The following is a 22,461-nucleotide window of genomic DNA, read 5'->3' as shown; positions in this document are numbered from 1 at the left end:
TTCTTTCATTACAGCCTAGTAGTTGGTAGTGGGATTGATACTTGAATTTGAGGTTTCTGATTTCTAGGACAAGATTTAGTTTCTTTTTTTTTCTTTTATTCTTCTTCTTTTTTTTTTTTTTTCTGAGACAGAGTCTCACTCTGTTGCCAGGGCTAGAGTGCTGTGTCGTCAACCTAGCTCACAGAAACCTCAAACTCCTGGGCTCGAGCAATCCTTCTACCTCAGCCTCCCGAGTAGCTGGGACCACAGGCATGCGCCACCATGCCCAGCTAATTTTTCCTATATATTTTTAGTTGTCTAGCTAATTTCTTTCTATTTTTAGTAGAGACGGGGTCTTGTTCTTGTTCAGGCTAGTCTCAAACTCCTGACCTTGAGCTATCCTCCCGCCTCGGCCTCCCAGAGTGCTAGGATTACAGGTGTGAGCCACCACGCCCCGCCAAGATTTATTTTCTTGTTAATGAATAACCAAAACAGCTAATCGTAATTTTTTTCTCTTCTAGAACTATTATTTATAGACTGCTTTTCATGATTTCTTATATTTATTTTTCTTTTCTAATATAGCATATATATTTTTCTTTTCTAATATAGCAAAATGGTTAGGCTGTGTTGAATTGTAGTTCATCCTTTAGAACTATTGTCCTAGGCTTTTCTAGTTTATTTAATATATATCTTAATACCTTTAGAAATAGTGGAGTAGTAAAATGTGAAGATAAGATTAAGGTTTCCACCAAAATAACTTAGAAATTGAGGTCGCTGCCCAGTGTCCTAAAGTCTGTGGATGTGGCTTCACCACAGTATGCTACCAAAACTGTAAAAGCCAAACTCACATTCTCCAAATTTTAGTTCCTTAAACATCAAGGATTCTAAGCTGCTGTGATATGTGCTATTAGAAAGACTGGGAAACTTTTGTCTCCTATTTGCCTTTCCTTCTCACTTTGTTTTTTCTTTTCTTTCTAAATTTGGGACATCTTTAGCAAATAAGTATTAATTCATTCTTACTCTCTTTCTTTCTCTCTCTCTCTCATAGAATATTTAAATGTGAAAAGTCTTTAAGAGACAGACCACTCAGTTTTACAGTGGTATCATTCATTATAGGTTATAATCAATGAAATCATCTTTGTGGTTTTTTTTTTAATAATTAAATGTTAGATTCAGATGTGCTCTGTAAGTACACATTCGGGATATGCAAATTGCTTAAACGTGATTGTGAGATTGTGATGCTTCACTTCTTTTTACAAAAGTTCTGATGAAGGCTGGGTGCGGTGGCTAGCACTCTAAGAGGCGGAGGCAGGAGGATAGCTCCAGGTCAGGAGTTTGAGACCAGCCGGAGCAGGAGTGAGACCCCATCCCTCCTAAAAATAGAAAGAAATTAGCTGGACAACTAAAAATATATAGAAAAAATTAGCCAGGCATGATGGCGCATGCCTGTAGTCCCAGCTACTTGGGAGGCTGAGGTAGGAGGATTGCTTAGGCCCAGGAGTTTGGGGTTGCTGTGAGCTAGGCTGATGCCACAGCACTATAGCCCGGGCAACATAGCGAGACTCTGTCTCCAAAAAAAAAAAAGTTCTCATTAAAAGATTTTTTTCTTTTTCTTTTTGCAGGAAGTGAATAGTAGAGTTAAAAACAAATGTGTAAGTGCTATTGGGCCTAATCTAATAAAGGACAATTGATCCATCTGTCAAATAAAGGTTGTATTAACTCCGTGCCCTTTTTCTATCTCCAAAACAATAATGAAAAGAAAATTTCACACCAGTCCTGGACATCATCTGCTACATAGAACATGTGTTTGCTTGCAGCTGAAATGAAACCAGCAACCAAAGCACAGTTTTAGCAATGAACAGCAGGTGGGGTAAGCAGTCCAACATTTTCCCAAATGGGTGTATCATTCATTTCATACTTCAGCCATTGAGCCACCATGGCATGCTTGCAAAGCTGAGTGTGTTCAAACTTTAGTGAGTAGATTAAAACAACAGCAGCAATAAAATCTTGATAGTGATTATAACTCTTTACTACTCAGTTTGCTTCCTGAATTGTCAATGTTATTTCAAACCACACTGGAAAAAACTGAGAAATGATATACACTCTTCCTTCTCTTTTGTGTTTCTCCTTCCCTTGTTTTGTTAGAATAGTACATTCTTACCCACAGAGAAAAAAAAGTTACAAGGGAAAATCTTTTTTTGATGTTGGACTTTTTAATTTTTTGATGTGTGAGGCATTATCTCTGACTGATTACCAACATGTATGTCCTGGCCAAGGATACTTAGCAAATGTGGGAGCTTAATGTGATGTTTAACATTTTATCCTTAACATAGGTACTTCTAGATGAAAATGTGTATTTAAACTGGCTTGTAGTACAAACTCCAGGTCTGGTAGTTATTATCATATTTGTGAAATTTCAATATAGTTTCACTTATTACTGAACATTAATGGCTTAGAGTAAAAATAGAACTTACATCTACTGAATGAATTTTGTGTAATAAATAGCAAACTTTGGTAGTTTTTTCTTTTGGGTTGTTAGCCTCCTCTGATATATTGGTTTTTTTTTTTTTGGCATTTTCCTGTTATGATATATTGATTTTTATTTAGTCTACTTTCTTAATTTTCTGGCTTGTGGAAACAGTGTACATTTGCAGTTTCAATATACAGTGACATTTTTGTTACCATAGCTACCTGTATCTCCTACCTCCAAAACCGGTATATCTTTACATACACATTTATTTTAAAAGAACAAATTAAAGAGGTACTTTTTTTTTTTTTTTGAGATAGGGTCTCCCTCTATCACCCAGGCTGGAGTGCAGTGGCTGGATTAGAGGTCGGTGTAACCTCGAATTCCTGGACTCAAGTGATCCTCCTGCCTTAGCCTCCCAAGTAGCTGGGACTACAGGTGCATGCAACCATGCCCAGCTAGTTTTTTAAATTATTATTTTTTATAGAGACAGGGTCTTGCCATGTTGCCCAGGCTGGTCTAGAACTGAAGCAATCCTCTTGCCACAGCCTCCCAAATTTCTGGTATTACTAGTGAACCATTGTGCCCAGCTTGTGATCTATTTTTTAAAGTGAATGTGTGCTGCAGCTAAGTTCCTGGGATGTGTGAGTTTTAAAATTTGCCACTGCCTCTGTGGATCAGGAAGGACTCTGTTCTTGTAGAATCTCACTCTTACTGCCTTTTTTTTTTTTTTGAGACAGGATCTCACTGTTGCCTGGCTTAGAGTGCAGTGGCATCATCACAGCTCACAGCAACCTCAAACTCTTGGTCTCAAGTGATCCTCCTGCCTCAGCCTCCTGAGTAGCTGGGACTACAGGTGCCCAGCTAATTTTTTCTACTTTTTGTAGAGACAGGGGTCTTGCTCTTGCTCAGGTCTGATCTTGAACTCCTGGCCTCAAACAATCCTCCTGCTTCACCCTCCGCAAGTGTCTTGCTGCTTTTTGAGTGGCTTCAGGGCCATTAGAGGTAATAATAGTAGGAGTCTCCCTTTTTTTCTTTGCCCTTTCAGTGTACACAGCTGCTCTGAATAATGATGGAGGAGTGGTCTTGGGGATTGTGTAAGAGGAAGCAAGGTTTATCTTGCCGGTGATTGTGGCATTTTCTTTGGGACAGACCCTGTTTCCTAGGGCCTTTTTCCTGTCCCCTTTATTCTCTAGGGCTGTCTTTGAGATAGTCCGTTTAGAACTATTTTTATTTTTTTTTAAAGTTTTTTTTTTTTTTTTGAGACAGAGTCTCACTCTGTTGCCTGGGCTAGTGTGCCGTGGCATCACCCTAGCTCACAGCAACCTCAAACTCCTGGGCTTAAGCAATCCTCCTGCCTCAGCCTCCCGAGTAGCTGGGACTACAGGCATGCACCACCATGCCCGGCTAATTTTTCTTTATATATTTTTAGTTGTCCATATAATTTCTTTGTATTTTTTTAGTAGAGATGGGGTCTCACTCTTGCTCGGGCTGGTCTCAGACTCCTGAGCTCAAATGATCTGCCCACCTTGGCCTTCCAGAGTGCCAGGATTACAGGCAGGAATCACGGTGCCCGGCCTAGAATTATTTTTATGATATATTCTAGACATCACCTTTTCTTCTATCCTTGTCAAAATTGTCATACTCACAGGGAAGGGCTTTTAATTTCAAATCACTCCAATCAATAGTCAATATTGCCTCTATAGAAGTCCCAGTGGGGGGCTATTTTGAGGCAGAGGAGTTTTTTTGTGCTAGTAAGCACATTATAGGAAGATATATTTTTGTTCTGCTAAAGCTAGAGCTTATGTCCTGATAGGATGTAGCTTTTTCAGGTTTATTCTTCTTGAAAGTTTAGAAGATTATAATTTTAAATTTACAGGCCTCCTCGTTAGAGGAAAGCAATACTAGAATTTTATTTGTACTTCTACCCCACTTGTATTTGGAGACTTTTGAGGGGGGGAATGTAGAGAAGGTGGAATTAAATGTTGCTTTGAATTTCTATGAAGCAGAGATAAATAATCTCACACGTATGCAAAAGGTAAGGCACACATAATGTTAGTATTGCTAACTCCAAGGGAATTTTACCAACGTGCAGATGTTCAGGCTTCCATTTCCCCTGGCCCAGCTTCAAGGCCCTTAGCTTGTGTGCTCTGCTCCGTAATCCTGATCCTGGGATTTATATTTTGTTTTTATGGATTGAGAGCTTTGAGAAAATCCACCTTTTTCTAATGCAAGGTAAAAGCTTTCTTCCTTCCTTAGGCGTCTTTGCTGCCCTTTCTTTTAATTAAAGATTTTCCCTCCCTGATGTTGGAAGAGCTTCCTAAAGGTCACACGGAAAAGAGGTGCAGGAGGGAAATGCGGATTCTTGTAATGTTCCGTCCTGTCGTGGGGGAAATTGTCTCTCTTATCGTTCTGCCTCTGTAAGGTGCATTTTCTTTTTCTTGTTTCTCCCTTCTGGTTAAAGTAGAAAGGATCTGAAGGAAAGAATTTTTGCTAATATGTAGCCATGATGTCATTTGTGTGCTGGCTGAGGAGCAAGGGAAGGCAGCTCGGCCAGAGAAGGGTGTGCCAGCCGAGCACCTGTCCAGGGTCACGCACTGTGCAGCAAGAGTAGGTTTCAAGTAGAATGTGTGCGCTTCTCTTCATTGCAAACAATGCTGTCTTATTCTAGCTACAAAATATTTGCACTTGAAATCTCTAAGTGTGATTTTTGCAGTAGTTGTCATTTGGTTTTTGTGGACTTTAAGGAAACCGCTTACAAGAGCCCCATGATGCTCACTTCCTTTTCTCTTCATGTTAATGTTGTAAGTGCTCTTGAAGATAAAGATTTTTATGTACAAAGCTTCAGACAGCCCACAAAGGAGAAAATATACTTATTTTATAGACTCTTCATCAGGGAAGAACTGAAAAGGAGGGTAAATTCGAAAGTGGAAGCCTACATGAAATTATTTTGTGAGTGTCAGATATAATAAAATACATGCCCCAAAAAAGACTTTTCAGATGATTGGTTGAATGACTCATTCCTTGTCATTTGGTAGTATGTGTATATGGGCAGTCTCTGCTTAAAGTAGGCACCTAAAAGGCAGAGAGGCTGGGCATGGTGGCTCACGCCTGTAACCCTAGCACTCTGAGAGGCTGAGGCAGGAGGATTGCTTGAGCTCAGGAGTTTGAGACCAGCCTGAGCAAGAGGAAAACCCTCTCTCTACTAAAAATAGAAAAATTAGCCGGACGTGGTGGTGTGCATCTGTAGTCCCAGCTACTTGAGAGGCTGAGGCTGAGCCCAGGAATTTGAGGTTGCAGTGAGCTATGCTGACGCCACTGCACCCTGTCCTGGGCGACAGAGGACCCTGTCTCTAAAAAAAAAAGAAAAAAGAATTCCGATAGGTCCACGTGCTCATTAATGTGAAATGGCAATCAAACAGTGTTTACTGGTTAGGGTTTGAGTTTGGCTCTTGTCTAAAAAGACATACAACTAAATAGTTATGTGGAGGTTGCATCTTAAATCTTAGGAAATTTGACCTACTTAGTTAAACTACGGCTTTTCACCGTAAGAAGGAGAGTAAGATTTTATTCAGTCACGTGTGGTGTGTGATGTGACATGAGGAGCTTATTTGAAGGCACACAAAACTTCTAGCTGCACATCTGTAACTTAGAAGAAGTACTGATGCCGGTGCAGTGAGAATTGCAGTCCATCTCAGGGTGGTGAGGTGGTGCAAGAAGGGAGGGTGTTCCACCAGATGGTGGCAGTAAACCTTTCATTAAGAAGGCTAGGTGGAGGCCTGGTGCGGTGGCTCACGCCTGTAATCCTAGCACTCTGGGAGGCCGAGGCGGGAGGATCGTTTGAGCTCAGGAGTTCGAGACCAGCCTGAGCAAGAGTGAGACCCCGTCTCTACTAAAAATAGAAAGAAATTATATGGACAGCTAAAAATATATATAGAAAAATTAGCTGGGCATGGTGGCACATGCCTGTAGTCCCAGCTACTTGGGAGGCTGAGGCAGGAGGATCGCTTGAGCCCAGGAGTTTGAGGTTGCTGTGAGCTAGGCTGATGCCATGGCACTCACTCTAGCCCGGGCAAGAGAGCGAGACTCTGTCTAAAAAAAAAAAAGAAGGATAGGTGGAGTACGGTTTGGATCACACCCGTTTTGTATAGTTTCCTTTTTTTCATGTTTTGCCAGTTTGTCACCAGCTGACATCTTTAATTTGCTCTGAGATGTTTTCAACAATTTTTGCAAATGCTCCTCAACTCCTTTGGTCAATTGAATAGTTTTTCTTTACTGTCATTGACAGTGTGCCTTTCTTCCCAATCTCTGGTTGTATTTATTGCTTCTAACTATAAGTGACTTCCAGGCCCGGCATGGTGGCTCACTGCTGTAATCCTAGCATTCTGGGAGGCTGAGGCCGAAGGATCGTTCGAGCTCAGGTGTTTGAGACCAGCCTCAGCAAGAGTAAGACCCCGTCTCTACTAAAAATAGAAAAATTAGCCAAGTGTGGTGGCACGTGCCTGTAGTCCCAGCTACTCGGGAGGCTGAGGCAGGAGGATCGCTTAAGCCCAGGAGTTTGAGGTTGCTGTGAGCTAGGCTGACGCCACTGCACTCTACTCAGGGCAACCAAATGAGACTCTGTCTCAAACAAAAATTTTTTTAAAAATAAAAATTTTAAAAAAGAAAAAAAAAAAGCAAAGAGACACGTGGCCACATGCAGAGAATCAAGTGACAGGAAGGAGGTAATTGACCATGGGAGACAGATAGGTAAATGCCCATCAGAGCTCACCTCAGTGGCTATCATTATTCTAAGTGCACCACATAATAGGTTTTTCAGAATCTGTTGCGTTTTGTTGATCTGATAGTCCTATGCACTTCATTCTGATAAAGAATCTAGGAAGTAGAAATTTCCCCCCAGTTTTATGTCCCACATAGTGGCTACTGTTTAGATCTGAGAGTGTGTCGTTTGAAGGAAAGCTAAAGAGTGTCCGAGGATTTGGGGGTGGTGAGAGCAGTTGTGACGTCTCTGATTCTTGGTTCTACTAACAAATGGTAATTACTCTTTTCATGCCTCTCATTTTTATCATTTTATCTCGGACACAAAATAACACCCATGAGAAAGCTGTAGGGACTATGAGAAGAGAAAGGATGAAGTGACTATCCCTGTGAGAAGTGTCGTTGAACATTTGCTGTGTGGATTGGTTTCACTCTTTCTCTGCCTCAGATTCTCTCCACCCACTTTTTTTCCCTTCATGTATTGATGTTTCTAGCAGGATTGAGACTTGACAACTGTTCTTTTTTATTCTTAGCCACTAAAGACCGAGGGTGGAATTTCTAGTTCGGTGCTTAAACAGAGAAATTGTATTGTGATAAAACATTTTTGGATGCTTTGTGGAATTTATTATAAAAGTGCTCATATCTTTTTCCTTATAATAACATCTTCATATGGGATCTGACTGTGATCCTTTGTTGTTGCTCATCTTCATGGAAAATCAATTTCCCCAACATTTAGAAGGGAGAGACACGGTTAAGGATAGCTTTTCAGACTTCACAGCTCTAGAGCACCCTCTTCTGTTGTCTTGAAGTGTATAAAATCTGGTACCCCACGCCCCTCGTCAGGCCCTTCCTTTTCCTTTGTCTTTATTATCTCTGTTACGCTTTACACACTAACTGCCATGACCATTGTGGTTATCACACGCTGGTTTTGACCCTGGGGCCATGTGAAGCATGTATAAAATCTTACTGGTTGATGTTCTTATTGTTACAGTTAACATTGACAATTTAATTCTGAAAACATGGATTAAATGAATAGAAGTAAGTAAATGTTGTTTTTCTATTTATGTTTACCTTTAAATTACACTTTTAGTTTTTATTCTATTTTTGTAGTAAGACACTGTGGCCCCAAGGAAAAGTTTTTGTTATTTGTTGTGTGGCAGTCAATGTGTTAATTTGGATTCTATCCCCAGCGGTTTCTCTTCGGAGTTGGGGTTTTTTTCTGGCAAAGGAGCTTTGACTGGTTAGTTCTGAGAGTCCACAGAGTCCACATTCTCAGTCCCTTCTGACATGGCTGTGAACTCCTTGTACTCATCAGCTACTGGACTGTGTACGACCCAGCGTATTTAGCTGCTGATCTCGGATGGGCCTGCCGAACTTGCCAGTGGAGTCCCTATTGTTTATTTTGGGATGCTCAGGTCTGTCCGATGTTCCCTTGCTTCCCTATGCTTCTTCTTGCTGGAATCTACCTTGCTAATAATTTGTTCCTACTCACTCACATTTGGAACGTTGTGGAGATACTTTGTATCCTAGGTTTTTGTGGATGTTTACCATGGATTTTTGTTTTTGGTATCCTTGATAGTCTGTGTGTTTTCTGTGGTGGGGAGGGGTTTGGGAAGACTGAAAAACCATGCCACTATGCTACCATCTTCCCAGAATCTTCAGACTTGTTTTTCTTTTTCCAGCTTTCTCATTGTGGACCTCCTTGGGTTTTGTTTTGAACAGTTGAGCTGTTATCCCTTGGTTGGGTTAGAAAGAAGCATGTTCTTTGCTAGAGTACCCAGGCAGGGGGTAATGGGGGTTCCCTCTGTTCTTTTTGAGCCTGGGAACTGCCTTCCAGTGGGCAGGAGATGACGGCTGTTTCCTTCACTAGACTAATCTCAGGCCACGTGTCTGAGGCTAGAGCCCAAGGCTAGAGCGGCCCTGGGTCCATGCACATACTGTCCCCTCAGCCTGCAGTGTCTTCCTCCTGCTTCTCGCTGGCTGATAAGCCTCATCCTGAAGACATCCCCAGCCCTCTCCCCTCCTCCATTGCTGGTGCTTTCTCTATGCTCCCAACAGCTTATGACTGTTTTATAGTAGCACATGTCACACTATATGTTTACTTTTCAGCTTTTCCAACAGGACTTTGACTTCTTACGGTCAAGGACCTTGTCTTATTTGTTGTAGTATTCCCAGTGCCTGATCTGGTGCCAGGCACTCAGTAACTACTTGAGAAACACTTGCTAAATGAAGGTTGGCAATTAAGTAGTGCAAGGAACAAAGGGTCCTCTTTAAACACAGTGCAGGACAGACAAATGGAAAGATAAGTGTCCCTTCGAGTTGTAGTTAAAGAAAGAAATATGTCCTGAAAAGGAACTATCAAGATTGCTGTTTTATTTTTATTTTTAAAATTTGTAGTAGAGAGGAAGGAGGCACTGTCAAGTGCTCATTATACTGAGTCCATTTTGATTATAACCTCTAATAAAATAAAGGTCATGGGGAATTTAAGAAACTTAAACAATGATAATGATTAAGAAATTGGAAATTTGTGCTTATGAAGGAAGAAATACCATTGGTTTGAGTGAAGGTTGAACGTATTCACAGAACCCAGACGTAGGGTAGACTGGTCCACTGTGATTTCTACGTGACCTTGCTTGAGGGCAGAGGCTGGACCAAGACTATCTAGGTTCCTTCTAGTTCAAAAATTCTTCACTTGTTAATTAAATTCTCTTCTTTTGGTGACTTGAGGGTTTTGGGAATATCTTAAAGTTAGCTAGATGACAGCTATTTAATGGTCTGTGATTGTTCCGGAAAGTAGAAGGTGATGACATTAGAATTTGAGTAACCAAGGAAACCAGACCTGTACTGGTAGATAAGAGAGATGAAAATGTAACTGAGACAGAATCAAAAGGAAACGTGGCCATTTCCAGCATGAAGCATACACAGTGAAATCCCAGGAAAGCTGGAACGGAGAGGCAGATGCACCTGGAGCATCACTTGCCCCCTTCAGAAAAAGGGTAAAGTGTCAGGGTCAGTGGCTGTGGTTGAGGTGAGTATGTTTTGCACACCAAGGTTGCCCGGGAATACCCAGGGTTTTCATATAAAGGTTGATATTTTTGTGTATATATGACCTTTAATTAAATGATTTAAGAAAGGAAAATTTTTACTTGAAGGCTTTCTAGTTGCATCACTAGTTATTGTGTATGTCTGTGGATTAAGTAGATTGACAAAGCAAAACACTATCTTTTCTCTCAGATCATAGCCACACCTAGAAGCAAATTGTCTTCATATAGGTCCATTTAGTGCCTTCCTTACTAGAAAAATTGATGTTAATCTAGTTCACAGCATTTACCTGGGAGTTGGGACTTGCAAAATGGTAGTTTTCAAACCTTTTAAAAAAGACTAAAGAAGACCTGAATTCTTATATGAAGCTCAATTTGTAAAGCAGATGAAATGAAACTGATTCTATTGGCATTTGCCCCCTCCATTCTGTAAGGACTCCCTGAAAGAATTTCCACAAAGTATAGTGGAAAATCATCAATTAGCCCAATAAAAGTTACTCCAGTCTAATTTCCCAAACTACTCTGGAACCACTGAAGCACGGAACTCTCAAGGTCTTTACAATAAGAAATCCCAAAGTCTATCCCTGGTGTGGGCTGCCAGCAGATGGCAATTACCTTTCTGTGCTTCCCATTTTTAGCCAACTCTCCGAAACAAAATGACACATGTGAGAAAGATATAAGGACTTGGAGGAAGAGATGGATGGGGCGAGAGGCCTGTGAGTCATTGAGCAGCTGCTTTGAGGGTTGATTCCCATTTTCTCTGTCCTGGGATTCTTTTCTCCTCCCACCCCCTTCTTGTTCCATACTAGTCACAAGGAAGGACAGCTGTATGTAATCCTCTTCCTTGGAGAACAGTTGAGTTTGAATATAGACTGCATCGTTTTGTTCCCATTCCTAATGGCCACAGCATTTTGGAGCCCAAATATTATGTATGTTGTTCTGGGATCAATAAATAACTCACATATATGTCATATACTGCATTTACTAATTTTTTAAATATCATACTCTATATTTTTTCTAATACATGATGACAGATGGAAAATCCTTCTTAATATATCTGTATTCCTTTTTAGTCAGTCTTTTATTGAAATTTAGCTTCTTGAAATAATAAAATTATTTTTTGCCACCATGTTTTTCCAGTATCAAATACAGAAACCGTCAATTATGATGGGTTATTAATTTTTCTGTTGTTAAAAAGATAATTTTTTAATAGTAAAAAAAGTTAAGCAGCAAAAGTTGCTATTTTATGGTCCAATTGATTATGTAAGATAAAAATGACCTTAATAGGGTGACAAATATGAAAGTTGGCAATTAGACTATTAATCAATGAAGTATTTTGAAGGTTGCTAACATTAAAAATTCTGAGGTAGGCTGAATTAATATTTTCTAATTATACACGTTGTAATATTTTTGGTTGAATATATTTGACATTATTACTTGATTACTGCTATTAGTTTTTGGTGATTTTCTGTTAGAAGGTTTCTTTAAATGTGTTTTCCCTCATTTCTTTCTATACCTTTTCCTTTCTGTGATATAATTTACATTTTGTGAGGAACAAAGGAGGTTGTTGAAAATGCGTGAATGTCTTCCATCTCCTTATTAGGTTCAAAGCAAGAAAGCCTTTTCTACAGTCCTGTACTCCAGAAGAAGGTAGAACCAAGGGCCTTCAGAAGTAGGTTCTTAAGTATAAAAAGTTTCAAGTAGTATCTGTTATCTGGTTGTTATATACTTTTAGTAACTTACCAGATTTTACCGGCTTATCTGAGGGCTCTTGGTGATAATCTTTAAATGGTCTCTTGGTTTTTTGGAAAAAAAAAAAAAAAAGGGTAAGAGGATATGTAATGAATAATTTTGCCCATTATTCATTCAAAGACTGTTTATAGGAGGGCCAGTTAAATTAAACAGATTGTAAATTAATATGAATTATTGTTTACATTATTATAAGTTAAATACAATGACAGTTTCAGTATGTAAATCGTTTTATTGGTATGGTTGTGCACATGGCTCCTTTTGTCTAGTTGTTCTATCCATAATTACAGGTGGGGTGTTGACATCTCCAGCTATTACTGTTGAACTACCTATTCTCCCTTCAATTCCGTTAGTTTTTACTTCGTGTACTGTGGAGCTCTGTTGTTAGGAGCTTATGTTGATATGTTCATAATTGTTATATCTTTTTGATTGACCCTTTTATTATTACATAACAGCCTTCTTTGTCTCTTATAACAATTTTTATCTTAAAGTCTGTTTTGTCTGATATTTTTACAGTCACTGTAGCTCATTTGATTGCTGTTTGCATAGAATATCTTTTTACATCCATTTATTTAACTGTTATTTTTATCTTTGAATCTAAAGTGTATCTCCTGTAGACAGCATACAATTGGATATTATTGTTTTTTTTTAAAAGCCATTTTGCCAGTCTTTGCCTTTTGATTGAATTCTATTCACATGTAATGTTGTTATTGATATAATTGGATATTTATGTCGCCATTTTAATTTGTGTTTTCTATATGTTTTATGGATATTTTATTCATTGAGTCCTCCTTTACTACTTTTTCTTACACTAAGTGAATTTTTTTTTTTTTTCTTTTGAGACAGGGTCTCACTTTTGCCCAGGCTGGAGTGCAGTGGTGTCATCATAGCTCACTTTAACCTCAAACTCTTGAGCTCAAGCTGTCCTCCTACCTCAGTCTCTTGAGTAGTTGGGCTACAGGTGCACACTACCATGCCCAGCTGATTTTTCTTTTTTTTGTACAGACGGGGTCTTGCTGTGTTGCTCAGGCTGTTCTTACCTCCTGGGCTCAAGTGATCCTCCCGCCTCAGCCTCCCAAAGTGCTGAGATTACAGGTGTGAGCTGCTGTGCCAAGCCTAAGTGAATATTTTTAATGTAACATTTTAATTTCTTTAATGATTTTTTCATTATTTTTTGAGTCATTTCCTTAGTGGTTGTTCTAAGCTTACCATATACATTTTGATTTATGAAAACCTGCTCAGATTTATACTAACTACAATGTAATATAGAAATGTTACTTCTGTGTAGCTCTATTACCCCTTCCTCTTTTTGTGGTATCTTTGTTATACTTACTACATCTCTATGGTACAAAGCCAAAAATACATTGTGATAATTACTACCCCTTATATAATTTTATTTTTTAAAGAATATGAGAGGAGAAAGGAAAGTGGGTATATATTTATAGCTTTCTTGTGAAGCTTCTTATTTACTATTTCTAGTTTTCTTCCTTTGTTCCTGTGTATTTGAGCTCCTATATGGAGTCACTTTCTTTTTTTTTTTGGAGACAGAGTCTTGCTCTGTTGCCTGGGCTAGAGTCTCACTCTATTGCCTGGGCTGGAGTCCCATAGTGTCAGCCTTGCTCACAGCAACCTCAAACTCCTAGGCTCAAGCTATCCTTCTGCCTCAGCCTCCCGAGTAGCTGGGACTACAGGCATACGCCACCATGCCTGGCTAATTTTTTTCTATATATTTTTAGTTGTCCAGCTAATTTCTTTCTATTGTTTAGTAGAGATGGGGTCTTGCTCTTGCTCAGGCTGGTTTCGAACTCCTGACCTCGAGTGATCCTCCCGCCTCAGCCTCCCAGAGTGCTAGGTTTATAGGCGTGAGCCACTGTGCCCGGCCTGGGAGTCACTTTCTTAGTGTAATACAGTTTTGCTCTCACCCACCTACTTTGTGCTGTTACTGGCAAATATATTTCTATATGTTAAAGGCACAACAGTATAATTATATACATATTGTTTTATATAATTGCTTTTAAAATCCATTACTGGAAGAGAGGAAAAGAAATATGCATTTATACTCTCTTTTATAGTTACATAATTACCTTTACTGGTGCTCTTTGTTTTTGTCATGTGGATTTGAATTGCTGTTTGGGGTCACATGTTTTCAGCCTGAAGAACATATATTAGTGTATCTTAAGGTGGGTCTATTAAACAGATTTTCTTAGTTTTTGTTTATCCAGGAATATGTTCGTTTTGCCTTAATTGTTAAAAAATAGCTTTTCTGTATGTAAGATTCTTAGTTGACAGGTTTTTTTTTTCCCTATGAACACTTTTAATATGTTGTACTATTGCCTTCTGTCCTCTATTGTTTCTGATCAGAATTCAGTCATTAATTGTGTTTGGGTTGCCTTGTGATGAGTTGTTTTCTCTTGATGTTTTCAGAACTTTCTTCTTGCTTTTGGCTTTCAGCATTTTTATTATTATGTATCTGTGGACCTCTTTGTGTGTATATTACTTGGAGTTTGTTGAGATTTTTGTATGTGTAAAGTTTTTCATCAACTTTGCGAAGTTTTCAGCCATTATTTTTTGACTATTTTTTCTCCTGTTGTGGGTTGATCTGTTTCTTCCAAAAATTGCGACATGTTGGAGTCTTAATCCCCAGTACCTGTGAATGTGACTTTATTTGGAAATAAATTGTTGCCTGATATAATCAAAATAAGATAAGGTCATACTGGATTAGGTTGGGCTGTATCCAGTATGACTGGTGTCTTTATAAGAAGAGGAGAAGACACACACACACACACACACACACGCACACACGAGAGAGAGAAAGAGAGAGAGAGAGAGAGAGGGGAAAATAGAGGCAGAGATTGGAGTGATGTGTCTACAGCCAAGGAACGCCAAGGATTGCTAGGAGAGAGTCATGGAAAAGATTCTCCCTGAGAATCTTGAGAAGGAACCTACCCTGCCAACACCTGGATTTTAGACTTCTAGACTTAAGAATTGTGAGAGAAAAAATTTCTGTTGTTTTGAGCCACCTAATTTGTGATACTTTGTTGTGGCAGCCCTAGGAAACTATAAAAGATTTTGGTACCAGAAAGTGGGGTGCTGCTGTAGCAATTACCTAAAAATATGGAAAGGGCTTTGGAATTATGTAATGAGTAGAGGCTGGAAGAATTTTGAGGCATATGCTAGAAGAAGCCTAGATTGCCTTGAAGAGGCTATTAGTAGAAATATGAACATTAAGTGCAATTCCGGATAGGTCTCAGATGGAAATGAGTGACATTTTAATAGACGCTAGAGAAAAAGCAAGCCTTGCTTGAAAGTGGCAGAGAATTTGGCTAAATTATTGTCTACCTTGCAGTGTGTGTGTATGTGTGTATAAAGAGTTGTCAGCTCACCTGTTTTGAGAATGAAATAGTTGTCATGTCAGTCCCTTTATTGGGAAGTTAATTATCTAGTCTTTACTTTTTGTTATTTTCTTTTCTTGAATATCTAATGATTTTAGTGCTATTACTTGAAGTGAATTAGGAAGGGGTAACACAGAAAAATTCTATACTCTGCTGCCTATGCTAGTAGTTTGATAAAGAAGGAGGTTGTAATTATTGTTGATGGTGACATTTTAAAATCTTTGTGGATTTAATGGGTTTGAATCTCATTTACTAGTTAATTGAGTGCAGGCTGTAGTTCCTTATGGTGATATAGTGCTTTCTTTAATAGAATTTTAGAGTATCCTTTTATTACCTGAGACATGGTAAAAACATGGTGTTATATTTTTTACTTTGAGAAGAAAACTGAGAGTTTGGGCCGGGCACGGTGGCTCACGCCTATAATCCTAGCACTCTGGGAGGCCGAGGCGGGAGGATCGCTCGAGGTCAGGAGTTCAAGACCAGCTTGAGCAAGAGTGAGACCCCGTCTCTACTAAAAATATAAAGAAATGATCTGGACAGCTAAAATTATATATATAGAAAAAAATTAGCCCGGCATGGTGGCACATGCCTGTAGTCCCAGCTACTCGGGAGGCTGAGGCAGGAGGATTGCTTAAGCCCAGGAGTTTGAGGTTGCTGTGAGCTAGGCTGATGCCACGGCACTCACTCTAGCCCGGGCAACAGAGCGAGACTCTGTCTCAAAAAAGAAAACTGAGAGTTTAACTTAACAGTCTCACAGATTGACCACATATGTGCATGAATGCAGGTAGATGCTCAGTTCCATGTTTCTTTCCCTAGCTTTCCTTCCTTGGGAGTTTCAGATTGCTATCAACTTTGAGTATTCATCCCTAGAAAATAGTTTTTCTCATTTCCACTCTTCAAGGTAGGTGAAATCACATTGACCCTTGCCTATTGGAAGAATTGCAAAACATTAAGCTACTCTATCCAGTTGGGCATCTCCTTTGTTTTAAACGGATTTTTTGTGTGTATGCCATTGGGTAGCAGCTCAGCAGTAGTTTGACTAGATAATAGATCTTTGGCTTGTTAACCCTCATTGGATTCCTGTTACTTTATGAACACTGCAACCAATGACCAATGTCTAGGTATGAAATATTACAGTGAAAATTACCAGAGTAACTTTGTAATAATGTTAACATAAAAATGATGCTTTTATCTTTACAGTTTTCACATTGCTTTCATTGGTATTTTCTTATTTGCTGTTTTGAGGCTTACATATTTTTATTTTGTCTCAGATTTTTGCATAGTGAACCAAATATGAAATCTTTTAGGAGTTTTGAAGGTACACCTTTCTCTAAGTTACATCAAATGTTTTCTAAATCTTTTTTTTTTAATTACTTCTTACTACTCCTTTGTGAGTGGAGGCTAATGATAACCCTTCTTTTCTCTGCATTTGCGCAGGGGTAATGAGATCCTTGTTCAGTGATTCTTCTAATTTGGGGATTAGTGAGTCATTCATCTACACGAAGTCCAACCTATTATAAACACGTGGTAAATATTAAATGATGGTAATGTCAGGACCATTAATTCTATCTAGGTCTCCTGCTTTCCATTTCAGTGCTTTTTTCATTGCATTAATAGTTCCTCGGGTGTTTCAGATCATAATGCTCTTTCAGTTCAAGATAATTATTTTGCCTAGGTTTCCATTTTTGCCACATGTTATAGCTACATTCAGAGGTTTTATACTAAATGGCCAAGGTTCTCTGAACTGTCTTTACCCAGTGGGCCAACAAAAGAATATTGGATTTTCCCAGACTAAAACCTGCTAGTATTTTCAGCTCTAGTTCTCCAAATTCTCATCAGTTACAAGGGTATTTTCTTTGGAATGTTCCTGGCATTTACTATTTATATAGCAGATCTCATTCTGTCACATACCTTTAATCTGCCAACATATTTTGGTTCTGAGAAACTTGCAGGAATGGCAAGAAACCTACAGGTTTCAGGCAGTCTTTGTAGTCCCTAGATTATAATGTAGATTGCCATCGCCATCTTTTTATTTTGATGAGGAGGCATAGGATGGTATTTGAGGGCTGCAAACGATCTTGAAAGGCCAGTTTATTGTTTCCTGCAAGTGTAGGAAATTTTATTCAGGTGAGGATTATTGACTAGTGTTAAATTTGTTGGGTAAATGATTGGGGAACTAGAAATTTACGGTGGAACAAAATAATGCCACATAAACAATTACCTAGATGAAAGGGGGAAAGGACACATCTGTATGTACAGTGAGTGGATCAGACTTCATCACCCAAGCGCTTTGGCTCATCTTAGCATTACAGCACTTACGTTTGCTCAGCCACTTATCTGTCATTTGATGTGATGTGACATAAGTTTCAGGGCACCATCTATGATGTATTTTAGCCAAGAAATATTTAACTTGACTTCATTGAGCATTTCTATTTTTTAGATTAGTTTATAGGTAATATTGGAGATAAAAATAATCTATAAATAAATACCACAAGGAAGCAGCCAGACAGCAGATAGGGTTCTTCTGCATTCTGCCTCCTGGCATGGCCTCGTCAATAAATCAATTCATAAATATAGGGATTCTGCTAGATTCAAAGAGACTTAAGGGACAACAATCAGACATAATACATGGTCCTGAATTGAATACTAGTCTGGAAAAACCAGCTGTATAGGAAATTTTGGGGGTTAGTTAGGGAAATTTGGAAATAGTTGGGGTGTTATATAAAATGAAATTTATTGAAATGGAGAAGTAGATAATACTGATTTAAAAAATCTGGTTACCAAAAAAATAAAAAGTAAATGTAAACGTATACATAGAAAAAGATCTGAAGGTATATGCACTAAGGTGTTGGTGGTACTCTCTGGGTTATGAGAATGGTTTTTTTTTTTTTTAATTTGTTTTATCTTTTGCTTGTCTTTTCCTTCTAACTTTCTTCAATGCACATGTCCTGGTTGTGTATTAATAAAGGCTTATTTTTTTTTTTAAAGTCCATTCTAACTCATCCTGTATAGATGGGTTGTTTTAATACATTTCACTAATTTTTTTCTTGATAAAGATTTTATAATCTTTGGGATACTTCTTTGAACTGTGTCTCTAGATTCTACATGCGTCTCTCTTTTAAAAAATATAATATTTTATTGTGAAAAATTTCAAATACATGCAAAAGTAGGTAGAATAATCATATAATGAATTTCTGTGTACCTGTCATCATCTAGCTTTAGCAATCACTAATTATGTACCATTTGTTTCATTTCTATCTACCATTTCTCTCCATCACTGTTTTGAAGCAAATCCCACGTCATATCTTTTCATTCATAAATAGTTCAATATTTATTTCTAAAAGAAAAGAACATTAAAAAAATCACAATACCAGTATTACACCAAATACAATTAATGATATTTCCTTAATATAATAAAATATCCAGTTATTGTTCACTTTTCTCCACTCATCTCATTGTGATTATTTCTCCTGGTAAGATTATTCAAGTCAGTGTCCAAATAAGTTCCCTATATTACAACTGGTTTTGTGTGCCTTAAGCTCTTTTGATCTATAGGTTTCTCTCCCCCTTGCAATGTTTTTTTCTTATTATTTATTTGTTGAAAAAACTGGACCCCTTTATCTTCTAGAATTTCCCACATTGCGCATTTTTCTGCTTGCTCTCTTAACCTTTTAATGCCGAAGACTGGAAACTGTTTTCTAGAATGCATCTGAGCAGAGTTTCTATTTAAAGCTTATAAAACATATTTATGGAGTATGTTTGTAAAATCTATAAATCTTTCAGTTTATAGATTTCAGGAGTGTTGATTTCCAGCCTTGATCATTTCAAATACAACTATTGAAATAGGCTACATAGGGATAGATTTTAGAGATAACAGTCATGCAAAGGTTTAGGCAGCAACTTGTCAGATTTCCTTTTCAACGATCACTAAAAAGTTTACTCTGCAAGAACACTCTGGTATAATGGGGTTCTCTTGAAATATTATTTAATATCCTCAGATAGCTTAGTGTATAAATTTGCTCTTTATTATGATACCTATGTAATATTTTTTGTTGTTGTTTTATTTTACCATGAAGACTACTAAGGTCAAGATTTCCACTGCCTGCTTATTGATTTGTCACTCATGATTGCAGGTTGAAGATGACAGCGATGCAGAGACCTATGGAGAAGAGAATGATGAACAGGGAAATTATTCTAAAAGAAAGATTGTCTCTAACTGGGATCGATATCAAGATATTGAAAAAGAGGTCAATAACGAAAGCGGAGAATCACAGAGGGGAACAGATTTCAGTGTCCTCCTTAGCTCTGCAGGTATGAATTCCTGTTGCATGCATGCTGCTCGGTGCTATGAAAGTGGCGTAGACATTTTATTTGTGTTACCTTTTACATTGCGTTTTTATAACTAGCAAGTTATCCTTTGTTCTTTCGATTTTAAATTCAAGCAAAGGACCAACAGTGTTTCCAGTGGTTTGCAAGGGAAAAAGATGTTTCTTTAAGTGGAAGTCAGGGTTGTTCTGATGTAGAATGACTATAGTCTCTGCCATGGATAAAAGGCTATAATATAAGTGGAAAATGCTGAACCATGCTGCTCTAAATTTGGTACTCTGAGAAAAAAGTCTTTTTGATTTTGGAGGAAACTACTTATGTTTATAGGAAGCATTATAAAAGTTTCTAGCATATATGTTCTCTTATTCCTTCTTTTTTAATAGCCAGGAATGTGGATATTAGTGGATATTTAGTGGATATGTACATATTAGAGCCGTATGCACCTAAACACCAAAACCTTGTTTTTTTGCTTTTGGATAGTATTCTCTATCAATAAGGTGAAATCCCGTTCCTTCCGTGACCAGTTGTTATCTAAGATTGATTCCACCTTGCGCGATGTGAAGGTGGAGAGAGAGCAGTAACAGGAAGCAATGGAGGAGGGGGTGGCTGGGTGTACCCGTGGCCACTCTCTGCTAGGGTGTGGCATGACAATTTAAAGTATAAGTGAAGGATAGATTAGTGGGTGCCGGGGATTAGGGATGGGAGGATGGGAGGAGGATGTGTTTATAAAAGGGCAGCATGAAGGATCCTAGGGTGCCAATACTGTCTCGTATCTTGAGTGGTGGCGGATACATGAACCTACTTGAGTGATAAAATTGTGTAGAATTTAATACACACACATACGCACACAAATGAATTTGAATAAATATGAGTAAGATTGGTGGATTGTATCAATGTCAATACATCAGTGTCCTGGTTGTGATATATTATACTACAGTTGTGCAAAATGTTATCAAAGTATACAAGAGAACTCTCTGTGTTATTTCCTTACAACTGTATGTGAATCTACAATTGCCTCAATAAAAGATATTATTGCCAAGTTAAAAGATTTAAAGCATGAAGATGTGAGGAACAGAGACATAAAAAAATATTTTCAGACTGTTTTGAATTCCCTTTTCCCCACAACTTTTATGTTGCTGTTTAACTCTACTTTTCTTTTTCACCTGCCTAAATTTTTGAATGCCTACACCAGACTGAGAATCACAAAGTGATGCATCCTTTTTCAACTTATTAAAGTAAACTTTTCTGAGTAGGAAAGAAATGGAGTGAGTATTAAATTGGGAGTCAGAGCACAAGATTCAGTCTGGTGTCATTATAATAGATCATGCACATAACGTAACCCTTTTAGATATAGGTTCGCAGATGGCACTCAATTCATTGTTCAAAGACTGATAACCCTAAGTAATTTTGCCAGTCAAATGAGTGCTGCCCTTTTGTTACCTACATTTTGGCCAATTATGGGTTTATAAGCACTTTTCTTCATGGGAGAAAGGGAACGAAGGCAAAATGTGGGCTGGTTAGTTTTAATTCTCATCAGCTGTTCTGCCAAAAGATCTAGGAGGAGACACTCGAAGTAATGCAATGAAATTAACCTGTGGACTACTTCTGGCTTCAATTCTATCAATTGTGGAGTCAGTTACTAGGACAGTATCTAGCAATAAGGGACACTGCACGTTTGAAGGCAGTTAACTCTAGTCTAACCTGTCTGCTGGCTTATGATTTTGGTTATTTATTTTAGTATTTTATTTATGATTTAAAACCTGTTATGAGTTGGGTCTCCCATGTATTTTTCTTGTAGTCTTTCTTTGCTTGATGATTTTTTTTCAAGTGGCTTGTTTATCTGTGATTGGTTATTTGTTTTTCCTTTGTCACGTCAAACAGGCAATGTGCCTGTCTGTTTGAGGAAGGCACATCTCACACATTTGCGAGAACACCCAACTATCATGCTTATGAGCTACACAAGGATCCGTGATTGGTTTTTTTGGGGGGAGATTGCAACTGTCCTATCTTGTGATATGTGCTTACCGTTTTTTCCCCACTCTACTGATATATCAATTTCTTCTCACCATAGCATAAGCCTGAGAAAAGCTGCCATGCTTTCTTTATACATGTTGCAGTAGGACTATGTTGCTTTACTTTTGAGAGGTAGAGTTCATTCTCTGGTCATAAAATATTCAGAGCATTCTCTTGATAAGCCGACCACACTCCTTGAAATGATTCTGATTTTTAGTATACTGTCCTTGTTTATATAAGTTAATACACAACCCAGAAAAAATACTACTGGTTCCTGAGGTGTGCACTTCATAAGCTTTTCTAGATATTGCCAAATTGCTTTTCAAAGTAGAGATGAGCTAGAGTTCCTAGTGTTCCCCATCCCTGCCAATAGTGTAGTACTGTTAGACTTTTTAATTGCAACCAGGTGATCAAATGGTATCTAGTTGTGGTTCATTCAACAGATATTTAAGTGCTCATTGTCTCCTGATAATGTTTTAGAGGCTGGTCGTATGGTAAGAACAGAACAAATATAAACACCTGCCTTATGGAGTTGACATTCTAGAGGGTGGAGACAATAAAGAAAAGTATATAAAATGTTAAATGGTGATCATTGCTTAGGATAGAAATAAAGTGGGGAAGGGCTGTTACAGTTTTAGAAAGAGTGGCCACAGAAGATCTTACCGAGATGACATTTGGCAAGACACCTGAGGAAGGTGAGGGAACAAGCATTGATGATATCTGTGGGAATAGTGTT

At 38.3% G+C, this 22,461-nt stretch overlaps 1 protein-coding gene and 1 pseudogene across 1 annotated transcript in view; one reads left to right on the top strand and one right to left on the bottom strand.

The window, feature by feature from the left end:
• AVEN (apoptosis and caspase activation inhibitor) overlaps positions 1-22,461 on the top strand; it is a 148,209-nt gene that overhangs the window by 5,689 nt on the left and 120,059 nt on the right. Inside the window, exon 2 of the mRNA XM_069462108.1 lies at positions 19,520-19,697. Within this exon, the coding sequence (XP_069318209.1) occupies positions 19,520-19,697 (178 nt within the window). The remainder of the gene's footprint in view (positions 1-19,519; positions 19,698-22,461) is intronic.
• On the bottom strand, positions 21,584-21,678 carry LOC138381240 (small nucleolar RNA U13; annotated as a pseudogene).

The sequence above is a fragment of the Eulemur rufifrons genome, chromosome 2 (genome assembly GCF_041146395.1).
Source record: "Eulemur rufifrons isolate Redbay chromosome 2, OSU_ERuf_1, whole genome shotgun sequence".
NCBI classification, from domain to species: domain Eukaryota; kingdom Metazoa; phylum Chordata; class Mammalia; order Primates; family Lemuridae; genus Eulemur; species Eulemur rufifrons.
Note: the sequence above shows the minus strand (reverse complement) of the source record. Positions and strands in the feature narration are given on the sequence as shown.